Here is a 16,105-nt window from a genome sequence, read left to right as displayed (position 1 = left end):
AGCTACAGTGCTGGACATCCTATGCCAAACAACTAGCAAGACAGGAACACAACCCCACCCATTAGCAGAGAGGCTGCCCAAAATCATAGTAAGTCTACAGACACCCCAAAACACACCACCAGACGTGGACCTGCCCACCAGAAAGACAAGATCCAGCCTCATACACCAGAACACAGGCACTAGTACCCTCCACCAGGAAGCCTACACAACCCACTGAACCAACCTTAGCCACTGGGGACAGACACAAAAAACAACAGGAACTACGAACCTTCAGCCTGCAAAAAAGGAGACCCCAAACACAGTAAGATAAGCAAAATGAAAAGACAGAAAAACACACAGCAGATGAAGGAGCAAGATAAAAACCCGCCAGACCTAACAAATGAAGAGGAAATAGGCAGTCTACCTGAAAAAGAATTCAGAATAATGATAGTAAGGTTGATCCGAAATCTTGGAGATAGAATGGACAATAGAATGGACAAATTACAAGAATCAGTTAACAAGGACCTAGAAGAACTAAAGATGAAACAAGCAACGATGAACAACACAATAAATGAAATTAAAAGTACTCTAGATGGGATCAATAGCAGAATAACTGAGGCAGAAGAACGGATAAGTGACCTGGAAGATAAAATAGTGGAAATAACTACTGCAGAGCAGAAAAAAGAAAAAAGAATGAAAAGAACTGAGGACAGTCTCAGAGACCTCTGGGACAACATTAAACGCACCAACATTCGAATTATAGGGGTTCCAGAAGAAGAAGAGAAAAAGAAAGGGACTGAGAAAATATTTGAAGAGATTATAGTTGAAAACTTCCCTAATATGGGAAAAGAAATAGTTAATCAAGTCCAGGAAGGACAGAGAGTCCCATACAGGATAAATCCAAGGAGAAATATGCCAAGACACATATTAATCAAACTGTCAAAAATTAAATACAAAGAAAACATATTAAAAGCAGCAAGGGAAAAACAACAAATAACACACAAGGGAATCCCCATAAGGTTAACAGCTGATCTTTCAGCAGAAACTCTGCAAGCCAGAAGGGAGTGGCAGGACATATTGAAAGTGTTGAAGGAGAAAAACCTGCAACCAAGATTACTTTACCCAGCAAGGATCTCATTCAGATTTGATGGAGAAATTAAAACCTTTACAGACAAGCAAAAGCTGAGAGAGTTCAGCACCACCAAACCAGCTCTACAACAACTGCTAAAGGAACTTCTCTAGGCAAGAAACACAAAAGAAGGAAAGGACCTACAATAATGAACCCAAAACAATTAAGAAAATGGGAATAGGAACACACATATCGATAATTACCTTAAATGTAAATGGACTAAATGCTCCCACCAAAAGACACAGATTGGCTGAATGGATACAAAAACAAGACCCATATATTTGCTGTCTACAAGAGACCCACTTCAGACCTAGAGACACATACAGACTGAAAGTAAGGGGATGGAAAAAGGTATTTCATGCAAATGGAAACCAAAAGAAAGCTGGAGTAGCAATTCTCATATCAGACAAAATAGACTTTAAAACAAAGACTATTAGAAGAGACAAAGAAGGACACTACATAATGATCAAGGGATCGATCCAAGAGGAAGATATAACAATTGTAAATATTTATGCACCCAACTTAGGTGCACCTCAATACATAAGGCAAATACTGACAACCATAAAAGGGGAAATCGACAGTAACACATTCATAGTAGGGGACTTTAACACCCCACTTTCACCAATGGACAGATCATCCAAAATGAAAATAAGGAAACACAAGCTTTAAATGATACATTAAACGAGATGGAGTTAATTGATATTTATAGGACATTCCATCCAAAAACAACAGAATACACATTTTTCTCAAGTGCTCATGGAACATTCTCCAGGATAGATCATATCTTGGGTCACAAATCAAGCCTTGGTAAATTTAAGAAAATTGCAATTGTATCAAGTATCTTTTCTGACCACAACGCCATGAGACTAGATATCAATTACAGGAAAAGATCTGTAAAAAATACAAACACATGGAGGCTAAACAATACACTACTTAATAATGAAGTGACCACTGAAGAAATCAAAGAGGAAATCAAAAAATACCTAGAAACAAACGACAATGGAGACACAACGATCCAAAACCTGTGGGATGCAGCAAAAGCAGTTCTAAGGGGGAAGTTTATAGCAATACAAGCCCACCTTAAGAAGCAGGAAACATCTCGAATAAACAACCGAACCTTGCACCTCAAGCAATTAGAGAAAGAAGAACAAAAAAACCCCAAAGCTAGCAGAAGGAAAGAAATCATAAAAATCAGATCAGAAATAAATGAAAAAGAAATGAAGGAAACAATAGCAAAGATCAATAAAACTAAAAGCTGGTTCTTTGAGAAGATAAACAAAATAGATAAACCACTAGCCAGACTCATCAAGAAAAAAAGGGAGAAGACTCAAATCAATAGAATTAGAAATGAAAAAGGAGAGGTAACAACTGACACTGCAGAAATAAAAGAGATCATGAGAGATTACTACAAGCAACTCTATGCCAATAAAATGGACAATCCGGAAGAAATGGACAAATTCTTGGAAATGCACAACCTGCCAAGACTGAATCAGGAAGAAATAGAAAATATGAACAGACCAATCACAAGCACTGAAATTGAAACTGTGATTAAAAATCTTCCAACAAAGAAAAGCCCAGGACCAGATGGCTTCACAGGCGAATTCTATCAAACATTTAGAGAAGAGCTAACACCTATCCTTCTCAAACTCTTCCAAAATATAGCAGAGGGAGGAACACTCCCAAACTCCTTCTACGAGGCCACCATCACCTTGATACCAAAACCAGACAAGGATGTCACAAAGAAAGAAAACTACAGGCCAATATCACTGATGAACATAGATGCAAAAATCCTCAACAAAATACTAGCAAACAGAATCCAACAGCACATTAAAAGGATCATACACCATGATCAAGTGGGGTTTATTCCAGGAATGCAAGGATTCTTCAATATACGCAAATCTATCAATGTGATAAACCATATTAACAAACTGAAGGAGGAAAAACCATATGATCATCTCAATAGATGCAGAGAAAGCTTTTGACAAAATTCAACACCCATTTATGATAAAAACCCTCCAGAAAGTAGGCATAGAGGGAACTTTCCTCAACATAATAAAGGCCATATACGACAAGCCCACAGCAAACATCATCCTCAATGGTGAAAAACTGAAAGCATTTCCACTAAGATCAGGAACAAGACAAGGTTGCCCACTCTCACCACTCTTATTCAACATAGTTTTGGAAGTTTTAGCCACAGCGATCAGAGAAGAAAAGGAAATAAAAGGAATCCAAATCGGAAAAGAAGAAGTAAAGCTGTCACTGTTTGCAGATGACATGATCCTATACATAGAGAACCCTAAAGATGCTACCAGAAAACTACTAGAGCTAATCAATGAATTTGGTAAAGTGGCAGGATACAAAATTAATGCACAGAAATCTCTGGCATTCCTATACACTAATGATGAAAAATCTGAAAGTGAAATCAAGAAAACACTCCCATTTACCATTGCAACAAAAAGAATAAAATATCTAGGAATAAACCTACCTAAGGAGACAAAAGATCTGTATGCAGAAAATTGTAAGACACTGATGAAAGAAATTAAAGACGATACAAATAGATGGAGAGATATACCATGTTCTTGGATTGGAAGAATCAACATTGTGAAAATGACTCTACTACCGAAAGCAATCTATAGATTCAATGCAATCCCTATCAAACTACCACTGGCATTTTTCACAGAACTAGAACAAAAAATTTTGCAATTTGTATGGAAACACAAAAGACCCCGAATAGCCAAAGCAATTTTGAGAACGAAAGAAGGAACTGGAGGAATCAGGCTCCCAGACTTCAGACTATACTACAAAGCTACAGTTATCAAGACGGTATGGTACTGGCACAAAAACAGAAAGATAGATCAATGGAACAGGATAGAAAGCCCAGAGATAAACCCACGCACATATGGTCACCTTATCTTTGACAAAGGAGGCAGAAATGTACAGTGGAGAAAGGACAGCCTATTCAATAAGTGGTGCTGGGAAAACTGGACAGCTACATGTAAAGGTATGAAATTAGATCACTCCCTAACACCATACACAAAAATAAGCTCAAAATGGATTAAAGACCTAAATGTAAGGCCAGAAACTATCAAACTCTTAGAGGAAAACATAGGCAGAACACTCTATGACATAAATCACAGCAAGGTCCTTTTTGACCCACCTCCTAGAGAAATGGAAATAAAAACAAGAGTAAACAAATGGGACCTAATGAAACTTAAAAGCTTTTGCGCAGCAAAGGAAACCATAAAGAAGACCAATAGACAACCCTCAGAATGGGAGAAAATATTTGCAAATGAAGCAACTGACAAAGGATTGATCTCCAAAATTTATAAGCAGCTCATGCAGCTTAATAACAAAAAAACAAACAACCCAATCCAAAAATGGGCAGAAGACCTAAATAGACATTTCTCCAAAGAAGATATACAGAGTGCCAACAAACACATGAAAGAATGCTCAACATCACTAATCATGAGAGAAATGCAAATCAAAACTACAATGAGATATCATCTCACACCAGTCAGAACGGCCATCATCAAAAAATCTAGAAACAATAAATGCTGGAGAGGGTGTGGAGAAAAGGGAACCCTCTTACACTGTTGGTGGGAATGTAAATTGATACAGCCACTGTGGAGAACAGTATGGAGGTTCCTTAAAAAGCTACAAATAGAACTACCATATGACCCAGCAATCCCACTACTGGGCATATACCCTGAGAAAACCATAATTCAAAAAGAGTCATGTACCAAAATGTTCATTGCAGCTCTATTTACAATAGCCCGGAGATGGAAACAACCTAAGTGTCCATCATTGGATGAATGGATAAAGAAGATGTGGCACATATATACAATGGAATATTACTCAGCCATAAAAAGAGACGAAATTGAGCTATTTGTAATGAGGTGGATAGACCTAGAGTCTGTCATACAGAGTGAAGTAAGTCAGAAAGAGAGAGACAAATACCGTATGCTAACACATATATATGGAATTTTAAAAAAAAATGTCATGAAAAACCTAGGGGTGAAACAGGAATAAAGACACAGACTTACTAGAGAATGGACTTGAGGTTATGGGGAGGGGGAAGGGTAAACGGTGACAAAGCGATAAAGAGGCATGGACATATATACACTACCAAACGTAAGGTAAATAGCTAGTGGGAAGCAGCCGCATAGCACAGGGAGATCAGCTCGGTGCTTTGTGACCGCCTGGAGGGGTGGGATAGGGAGGGTGGGAGGGAGGGAGACGCAAGCGGGAAGAGATATGGGAATATATGTATGTATATAACTGATTCATTTTGTTGTGAAGCTGAAGCTAACATACCATTGTAAAGCAATTATACTCCAATAAAGATGTTAAAAAAAAAAAAAAGAAAGAAATGTTACAGTTCAATCCAATAAAAATATTCTTTCAATGGAGAAAATATTAAAAACTAACTCTTACTAGTACTTTTTAGGTAATGTTCTTATCAGTCTATAAGAGATATCTGCATGATATTATAAGAAATCATTTTTATTTATATTTCTTGGAAATCCATTTTTTCCCTGTTAGTCAAGTTAAATATAACATTTATATTACTATTATTATTATAATTATTATTATATTTGGTTATATGTCTTCAATAATAATGGATATTGTTATTAGCTACTTTTTTGAACCAGGTGCTTTAACTACATTATTTCATTTAACACTTTGAGTCACCCTCTAAGATTTACATTGTTGTCCCCACTTTACAGAAGAGGAAAATGTGGCTGAGTGACTTAAGTCACTCCTCAAGGCAATGGAGCTAAAGGGCAGGCTAGAGATTTGCCAGAGTCTGCTTTAGTCCTCAGCCTGCACTCTTTTCACCTAATTCCATTTCTCTCCTAAAACATCCTTCTGACCTAACCACTTTGGGAACCCTTGAAAGTAACTAACCATTAAACGTTAAAACTAGCTCAAGGATTGATAGTGTCTCAGAAGACTATGGGTTAATAAAGGTCATGACTTGCTTGCTGAAGACCATATACATGTTTTATTCACCTGGACACAATCTATGGTGAGGGGCAGAGTTAACAAATTTCATTGCCTTTTCAGTTGTAGAAGTGGCTTGAACTATCTCCCACTGCTGAATAACAGGACAGGATGGGGAGGAAAAGTTTCAGCCAAAACAATAATTTCCCCCAAACTCCATGAGTTCACTCATATCTGTGCATCTGGTCTTCATTCCTAGAGTGATCTGGTCATTGTCTGCAGGCCACCCTACTACTGTGCTTGCTGCACATCAGCTCAACTCTCTTTGAGGAAGGACTGCAATAAAGAAACCAGAAGGGAGGACTGAGCAGGGAAACCCGTTCTGCATTTTGTGGCCATCCCTGAAAGGAAGGGGTTATATTCAACTACACTGGACATTCTTCTTATCTCTGCTCCTTGATACAAATTTTTAGTCACAATCTCAACTTCAACTAACAGATGGAAGCTGGCAGAAGTAAGCATAGTTTTTGTTTATTTCCTAGAGAAACACACACACATACAAACACACACAGTGAAGCAGATGCTAGATATTATTTCCTCTCTCTAATTTTGAAAATTCTCTGCAATGACTATGCATGTATTTCACAACTGATAACAATCATAACCATCATCTAAGCATTTTTCCTCTCAACTCCCACTGCTTTCTCACAGAAGTCTGCATCACTCTTAACTCTGTAGTGTTTTATAAAGCAACAAACAGTAGTAAAACCTACAATAAGAACAGGGGTATTTAAGAGCAAGTGGTAGGAAAAAAAAAAATTTTTTAACTGGTGTGATTATTATCTTCACAAAGAAAATAGCTTAAATAGAGGAATAAATAAAAGCACTTCAAAGTCTCAAAAGGCCTATTAGGCTGTTCATAAATTTAATAATTATGCATATATAAAAATAATAGATTTTCAGATGATTGGTCCATTTGCAACCCAAGGTTTCATTTTGAAAAATACAAACCAAATTCTTTAAAACTGGCAATACTGATATAAAATAATGGAACATATTACTCTAACAATATTTCATAAATATTCCACACCAACAGATAACAGTAATAACAACACTCTCAACAACAATGGCTGACGTTTATTGAATGCGTTTTAGAGATCACTCAAGGGACTAAGTGCTTTAAATGCATAATCTCCTGGAATTGTCAAAGCAACCCAACGATGAAGGTATTTTCTTTTTCTTATCCATATTTCATGGATGAAGAAACTGAGGATTACAGACATTGAATAATTTCAGCATTGGGACTCAAAATCAGTTCTCTCTTAAATACTACATTAAAACCTTTATACCTTTGAAATCAGTTAAATTGGCTTCCAAGATCAACACCTTTTAAGCCAAGACCAACACCTTTTAAGACAATCACCTTCCAGGGATGGGCCAAAAATTGGGCAATGATTGAAATTTTTAAAAATAGCAAACTTATGAAAACTCAAAAAATTTGGAAGAGACAGGACTATTAAAAATAAATGTTAATTTCCATGAAAGAGGGACACCAAAGAACTCATTAGGAAATCCTGAACCACTCAGTAAGTAGAAATTCTACCAAAAGCTTTCCCTGGTTTCTTTCTGGAATCCATGCTTCTGAACTAAAAATCTTCTTCATTCTTCTTTATTGTCCATATATTTCATATATCACATAAAGCAGATTATGTGGGTATCTGGGGAAAGCATGTATTTAAACCATAACTTTCCAGTCACACTAAGAATATAAAAGTTTATAATTGTGGACCATACCTTGGTTTTCATAAACTTGGAGTGACTTTTGTAAACCTCTATTTGTTTTATCTCTTCTTCGCGGTCCTCAGTGTTCAGCACACCATTGGCTTTTAACATCTGGATCTCATCCTCAAGATCCCTTATGTTTCGCTCCAATGAAGCGATTTTTGTGTCCTGTTGGTAAAAAAAAAAAAAGAAGAAGAAGAAGAAGAAGAGAAAGAAAATTGTTTTTTTAATATTATCAGAACAGAGTTTCAGAAAGCAGTTTCAGTAGTAATAATCAGGGTGTAGACATAGCCTTGAATTCAGAACAATTTATTTTTTTCACTTCTGAAGATCACTTGTGAGATTTTTTAAGCTCCCAGTAAACAGCATACGTCAATACAATACAGAGTTACCTAGATATGTTTGTCTCATATCTGGGAATCAAATTACCAAGGCAATAGTGATAAAAGTGATCTAAAGTATTAGAAAACAAAAACGTCATTTAAATAGACGAATTTGTAATTTCAGATATAGTTTACCAGTGTATATTTTTGAGTCTACTTGCAAATACAAAAACGGTTTGTTCATGTGTGTATTCTGTGGCTGGTTTTATAAGGCATGCTTGGAATTTGACTGTGAAAGAGAAGGAAATTAAAATCTACTAATGGGGAAAGGATTCTCATCTAAAATACAGACATAAGTGAAATTAAATAACTGAATCACGACTTAGTATGACTGATACACTAAATATTGAAAATTTATAGCAACTGGAAATAATATATCACACCATGATTTATTTGGCAAGCAGTCAGCTGACTGCGTGACAAAAAGCATTACTACCTTGAAGGGCATTTCTAACCCATTGATTTACAGAGTTAAAAAACTAGAAATATTGCACTGAAATGTGGGATTAATTGAGGAAAAACCATAGAGAATTTTTTTTTAAAAGGAAATGACAGACTCCACACACAAGATAGAGCATAATAAGAAATGATGCATTAGAAAGTAGAGACGAGAGAACTCTTATAGAGGAAAAAAACATTTCCTCAAACCTCAGGTATGAGACTCATATCATGTGGAATGAAACACACTGAAAGTTTGACTTCAAGTTTTCTGACTGTCACCATCTACCTGACATTTTATTGTGCAGATTCAAGGAGCTTATATTATATTTGTAATTGAAATTTAATAAAAAATGAGCCACCAATGCATTTTTTTTTTTTTACCATTTTTTAGAATCTAAAAGACTAAAGAGTTCCAGAAGTAAAGACAATGAATGGGGCATTCTATTCATAACAACTCATAGAAAAAACTTTTCAACAAATATGTCTGTCCTGATTTTGTGGCTATTTTCTATTTTATTTTCCTATATTATATGCCCAGTGGCATGTTTCCTGTGGCAACATAATAATCATTATTACTATCACTGACATCGCCATCACTGTTAAAAGAGAAAAAGTGAGGAGGAGCAACAGCTGCTTATTGAGCTCCACTGTGTGCCCATATCTGGGGGCTCTAAGTGCTGAAGATGCTTTTATTAATTCTCAGGAAGACCCCCAAGAAGATAAAAGAAAACAATTCTGAAATTTGCAAGACTATTATGGAATGTTACATTCTGTAGTATTTCATTTTACTTTAAAAATATTTATTGTATTTTTTTCAGTTATGAAAGTATAATAATATACTTTAAATTCACAGTAAATGGAGAAAATCCCCTCTATTTCTACCATCCAGTGATAACTATCATGTTTTTATGTATCGCCTGCCAGTCTTTTCCTATTTTAGATGCATATCTGGAAATCTTGTATTCTGCCAATTTGAGCGAGGAGAATGTTATGGACTGAATGTCTACGTGCCTCCAGAATTTATATGTTGAAGCACTAACCCCTAGTGTGACTATATTTGGAGATGAGGCCTTTGGGAGGTAATCAGGATTAGATGGGGTCATGAAAATGGAGCTCTCATGATGGGATTAGCACCCTCATAAGAAGGGATACCAGAGAGCTTGTTTTCTCTCTCTGCCATGTGAGAACACAGCAAGAAGGTAGCCATCTGCAAGCCAGGAATAGAGCTCTCACAGGAATCCAACCATGTTGCCACCCTGATCTCAGACTTCCAGCCTACAGAACTGTGAGAAAATAAATTTCTGTTTTTTAAACCACCCAGTCTGTGGTATTTTGTTATAGCAGGCCAAGCTGACGAATGTAGGGAGTCTTCCTTAGTGACTCATTTGAGTTCTAAGCTGTGATAACTGTAGATAAAAAGAGCAGCAATAATGAGAAGGCTATGGAAAAAAAAAAAAAAAACTTCCAGAAGTTCATAAGAGCCTTCATAAATAAATGAGTCATTTTAAATCAAGATTTTTTCTGACTATAAAATTGACATGCTCATAGAAAACTTGAAAAGCCACATAGATAATTATGATGCCCGCCCCAATCACATCACTCCAACCTACCCACTAGTAACAATTTTATTTACCCCCATGAAGGCCTTAAGACTACATGATTTCTTTAAAACATATTAAAAGATAGATCTCTATTAAAACTAATCAATATAATATAGATTTCCCCTCTTTATTGAGATACAATCTTTCAGCATTTACAAATATCTAAGTGCAATCTTTAAAAGAGTTAACTGTAAATTAAGTGTGAAAGGGCCAACATTCCTTTCCTTTTTTTTTTTTTTGAAATTCTCATAATTTTAATGGTCAATAGCTTCTGGTTGGCTCTGGATGGTACAGGTAAACAACATACTTAATGACACCACCACCACCACCACCCCCGGCGCATTCACATCCCCACTGTAGCATTGCTTCCATCACATCCTGCTGCCTGGTCAGACTTCCACAGCCTCAGGCCCCCGTGGGTTACGGAAATCCACATCTTAGTGTGATGAGCTAAAAAAAAAAACCCTGGTACACTTGTGATCTGTTATTTCTTTAAAATAACAAACGTGAAGCCAGATGCCTACCCGGGCTCCGCTGCCTCACAGAGCAGCACGGGTGCTATGCCACCTCGCAGGCCGGGCTGCCTGCTCCCCCTACTCCGCCCCGATCATACAGCGCAGAGCTCGTAAATCTTCTTGACGTAGTACACGAGAGCCGCCAGTGCTATCGTGTTGTGCAGTCTCTTCCTGTGCAAGTCGTCCTTCAGGACCAGCACCACCAGGGTGGAGGAGGTTAGTGTGTGCAGGGGCAGCCGGGACAGTCTGTAGGCGTCGTACTCCACCAGGTACTTGCAGGAGGGGTCGAACTGCCAGGAGATGCCGTAGAGGGTGCAGGAGGCCTGGCTCAGCACACCCGCGGGCAGCGAGATATCGTGGGAGTAATCTAGGGGCGGCGCCAGCAGGGTGAAGAGGCAGGCGGTGTCCGCCAGCACGGTGGTCTTGTGCAGGCAGTTGCCCACGGTGATCCAGCGGCCAAAATCTTCTGAGATTTCAGATTCAAGTCTAAAGTAACTATATTTACGTGTATATACGTATGTATATATACATGTATAAATATGTTGTGTACTGCAATACGCTTTGTAGTCCCATATTTTACAACTTAAATTCTTGATAGCGTTTGTTAAAATTTCAAGTCTTAATCATGCAGGCAAGGGGAAAAGAAACCCTCAGCTTTCCTCTCAGTCAATTTCTAAGGCTTTAAGTTAGCAAGGACCACAGCTAACAACTTCTAAATGGGTTAAAAAGGAGCTTTTCACTGGACTTCTAAAAATTACATACTGCTAAAGAAAGATCAGAATGGAGTTAGAAACATAGAAAATCCTATTGACCTATATATATCCGAGTTAAAAATCTCACCAAATGGTGGAACACATTTTAAAAATAATATTTTAACTTTTACTAATTTTCTTAAATTAACCAGCCTTTGTATTTCCTCCCAAACTTATTTTACTTCAGCCACAGATGTCCCAAAACACCAAAAAAAAAAAGAAAAAAAGAAGATGAAAGAAAGAAAAATGTATATTGTGGAAATCACTTTAATAAGGATCTGTTTCTTCTGCCCTTATTTATATTTCTGTTCTTACAATAAGAAGTCAATTTCAAGAACCCATACCTAAAATCGTAAGCATAGAGAAAAGGAGATGGGAGAATATCAGTAAGATCTAGGGAGGAGAAGAGATGCAAAATACACAGACATATTAGATGATCTATTGATTCTGCCCAAGAAGATATTCAAAATGCTGAACCAGAGAAAGACATGAGGGGGCTTCCCTTCCCTGGTAGCGCAGTGGTTGAGAGTCCACCTGCCGACGCAGGGGACACGGGTTCGTGCCCTGCTCCAGGAAGATCCCACATGCCACAGAGCGGCTGGGCCCGTGAGCCATGGCCGCTGAGCCTGCGCTCCACAACGGGAGAGGCCACAACAGTGAGAGACATGCGTACAGCCCCCCGAAAAAAAAAAAAAACAAAAAAAAAAACAGAGAAAGACATGAGGAAATATAAGCATGAAAAATAAAGGCAAAGAAAATGACTGCCATGGTCACACCTTCTCTACTGCTTCAGTTTGAGGAATTCAGGGAGAATAAATTTTATTTTCTTTTTTTAAAACCTCTAAAGCTAAGATAAGTGACTAAAAACATATTTAAGGAGAACTACAGAAGGAAACTGTCTCACAAGTCCTGATATGGCTCAATGTTGTACATGGATGTTGCCTTTCAAAATAGATACTAAATGCACATGCTCAGTAACTCAAGCACTGGTCCAGAATAGAGAGAAAAAATACTTAAGACATATGCTGTAACATCCTGAAAAGTGGAGTTTTAGAAGGCAGAGCAACATTTTATTCCCAATCGCCAAAGAATCTTCATCGGAATATCTTTAAATGTTATTTATAACTGATGTTCTAAAATAAGTTGTGTAGTGAGATCTTCAAATACTCATCTAGATTGTGTTTCACAAATAAGCAAGCTCTCAAAGCAGATAACTGTAGGCCTTCCTTAGAGATGGGGTAAGTGAAATACAACATAAAACAGCTTTTCCCGAAGTGCACAGAACCCAAATGCTCTGTGAAAAGGGGCTTGCAGGGTCAAGTAAGTTTGAGAAATGATTACTGGGGATTCCCAATGCATATTAGCATTAATCACTCTGGGAAGTTCTACAGCAAAGTATTCTATTTACTTTTATTTTTTCCAGTATTATTCCTCTAGAAGTCAATTCTTGGGGAAATAAATAGAACTTTAATGATGTTAAGCTCGGGGTTATATACTAAAGTGAAGAGTCAAAACAATGATTTGGATTCTTCAAGAGAAAACTTGCCATGATTACCCCCAGTTTAAAATAATTGAGGGCTTAAATATCCAGATCACCTTGTCAACTTCTGTCACTCAAGTCATTTAATGAGAGCCTGCTCTGAGCCCAGAGCAATGAAAGAACAGACATAGACTCCCATGCTCCCTGATTCAGCACTCCATGTCTCAGGTGACATTTTTCAAATAGTCTTGAGATCGGAAAAGCATGAAATTGCTTTGCTTTTATAATATTAACATATTTTGGTTAAAGATTGCAAGAATGTGAGGAAAAAAGTTTCGGGGGTGGGGAAATAAACAACTTAAGTGTGTTTGCTTCATTCCCCATTAGTAAGAAAAAATATCTGAATTGAACATCACTTTAAGTTACTCCTTTCCATATATTCATAAAATAATACTTGTAATAATACTTCATTTTATACATCCAGATTATAACTCCTACTTAAAGATTAATACCCAAGACTATTTTATATCCATCATCCAAAAGATGCAAAATAGGTATCTGATGGGCAATCAATCAATCACTGGAATCGAACCCCTAGCAACCATCTACCCAATGGGCCCAGCTTGCTGATTCTGGAATCAGCCATGAGTATTAGCAAGCCAACGAATGCAGGGATTACAGCAATGAGGATGAATGCCAGGTGGAAAGACTAAAGTAAGTTTACTTTATCTTTGCTTTTCTCTTTTTTTTTAAAATAATCTCTGGATTTTTCTAGGACATGTCTGCTATAGTTGATAATAAATTTAGATACAGGAAGTTCTCTCATTCATTCAACAAATATATAGTGAGCATCTATTGGGTACCGGTCACCTTGCCAGGTGTGTGAGATACCAGGTAGGTATGAACGAGATTCATGGGTATACCCCTCTACCATGGAGCACAGTCTAGATCCTTGTTATGCAAAGTGTGGTCCACAGACAGCAGCACTGACATCACCTGAGAGCTTTTTAGAAATGCAGTATCTCAGGCCACAACTCAGCCAACTACTGAATCTGAATCTCCACTTTCATAAGGTCCTCAGGTGACCTGGGTGTTCTAAATGGCTTTAGGTGTCCAACATATACAAAGGACAAGACTGATCAGTGCAAAAGAGACTAGGACAACTTTACTGGCCAAGTACATTTAGAGAAACATGAAGCTACTCTCAAGAGCTATCCAACTTGGCATAAGTGTACAGCAACCCTAGGAGTAAACTCTCTGGAGAAACTTTGTCAGTAAAGATGCCTTTATTACCCTCTTTGTGTTTGCCAAACATTATGTTCCCCTTAAACAGCAAGAAACAGTTTTCAATTCCTCTCTAGGAACTGCGGACGCTGAAATGGTGAGTGGGTGGAATATCAAAAAAAGCAATATCATTTAGTCACAAAAAGTAACAATTATGTTATTGCTGAGTGTCACAATGTGCTTTCCTTTCAAATACAGGAAGAATTACTGGTTTCATTTTAATATCAGGCCAAGAAAGAAAATACAAGCATTTTTTACAGAGCATGGAACTCTCTGTGATCACATATCGGTCTACGGACATTAATCAACAAACTTAGGGCCAACTGGTTTAAAGAAAAGACGTGATCTAATGTTCAGGAAACATCCCTACATAATTATATTACACTTTATTTAGAATAAAATTCTAGACTACTATAACTGGGTACCACAGAGGCTCTTGAAGGCTTAACTTTTAAAAATCATCTAATTGTAGTTGCAAACATAACTGAGCAGTCTTTGGTCCAGCTATCTGAGTAATGCCCTGCCTTTGGAAGGATTTACTGTGTGGAATTCACCGCAGTTATGTGAGCCCAAGTTAAGCGCTCCACAAAAAAGTCAACTTGGGCCTAAGGCACATTAGGAGGAAAAACAAAAAATCAAAAACTCTTCTTCTTGGCCCTTATCAAACTATAAAAAGATGATGACCTAGATTAGAAGATGACATGGGACACGCTGTTTTCTTGTGTTGCTGTTTTTGTGTTTGTCTGTTTATTCAGATGGTATCTAATTCTTTAGAGCAAAATGTACACACACAGAATCAGGCTGGGCTAGTTCAAATTAAAAGCAATTAGGGTGTTTTTTATTTTAAATTTATTTATTTTTGGCTGCGTTGGGTCTTCGTTGCTGCACGCAGGCTTTCTCTAGTTACAGAGAACGGGGGCTACTCTTCGTTGCGGTGCATGGGCTTCTCACTACGGTGGTTTCTCTTGTTGCGGAGCACGGGCTCTAGGCGCCCAGGCTTCAATAGCTGTGGCTCACGGGCTCTAGAGCGCAGGCTCAGTAGTTGTGGAGCACGGGCTTTGTTGCTCCACGGCATGTGGGATCTTCCCGAACCAGGTCTCGAACCCGTGTCCCCTGTATTGGCAGGCAGATTCTTAACCACTGTGCCACCAGGGAAGCCCAATTAGGGTGTTTTGATGTTTCTTTTCATGGTCTCATTGGCCTACTTCTGAGTCATTCTTCATGAAGTCCATGCCCCAGGCATGCATCCTGCTGTCCTATCTCTGTACACATTACTAATGACACACAGGGAGAAGATATGACTCTAGTGGTTCTTGCTGGACACTATGTGACTTATGAGGTTTTGGTCTCCATGTATTAATTTGTTGTTGTTGTTAACAGACTCATGTCTAACAAAAAGAGCTAAAGATAAAACAATCCAACTGACCCTTAGAAAGTCACAAACCTGGATGCAAATCAGTTTTTTATGTCTTTGAGCAAGATACTGAGCTTTCCAGAAATAAGACCATGCTCAAGAGCATGTTACGGAAATTACAAGTGATCTGTAATGCATGAAAAGTACCTATCATGGAACTCCCTCAAGAGAATAAAGGGTTGCCATTATAAGCCAACAATAGTATAGAAGTCCCTATCCATCCCCCAGTTCAGTGAGATACACATGTAAAAGACAGTAGCTTCTATTTTTATTCCACCCTGTTTATCTTCCTGCGTTCCAAACCTTGCTAATCCTATAACCTAAGGTTGTTATGAGACTTAAATGAGTGACAACATGCACACCTTCCAGTATAATACCTAACACACACTACATGCTCTATC

At 37.8% G+C, this 16,105-nt stretch overlaps 2 protein-coding genes across 2 annotated transcripts in view; both read right to left on the bottom strand.

Annotated features, from left to right (window-relative positions):
• Window positions 1–16,105, bottom strand: part of ERC2 (ELKS/RAB6-interacting/CAST family member 2) — a 610,694-nt gene that overhangs the window by 326,583 nt on the left and 268,006 nt on the right. The window contains exon 4 of the mRNA XM_060164014.1: window positions 7,847–8,002. Coding sequence (XP_060019997.1) covers window positions 7,847–8,002 — 156 coding nt within the window. The remainder of the gene's footprint in view (window positions 1–7,846; window positions 8,003–16,105) is intronic.
• On the bottom strand, window positions 10,827–13,921 carry LOC132527358 (transmembrane protein 11, mitochondrial-like). Its single transcript, XM_060162956.1, has 2 exons — window positions 13,870–13,921; window positions 10,827–11,240 (listed from the first exon to the last, which is right to left on the bottom strand). Exons 1-2 carry the CDS (start codon window positions 13,919–13,921, stop codon window positions 10,867–10,869), a joined length of 426 nt encoding a protein of 141 aa, XP_060018939.1. The 3' UTR covers window positions 10,827–10,866.

This window comes from Lagenorhynchus albirostris, chromosome 10 (assembly GCF_949774975.1).
Source record: "Lagenorhynchus albirostris chromosome 10, mLagAlb1.1, whole genome shotgun sequence".
NCBI classification, from domain to species: Eukaryota; Metazoa; Chordata; class Mammalia; order Artiodactyla; family Delphinidae; genus Lagenorhynchus; species Lagenorhynchus albirostris.
Note: the sequence above shows the minus strand (reverse complement) of the source record. Positions and strands in the feature narration are given on the sequence as shown.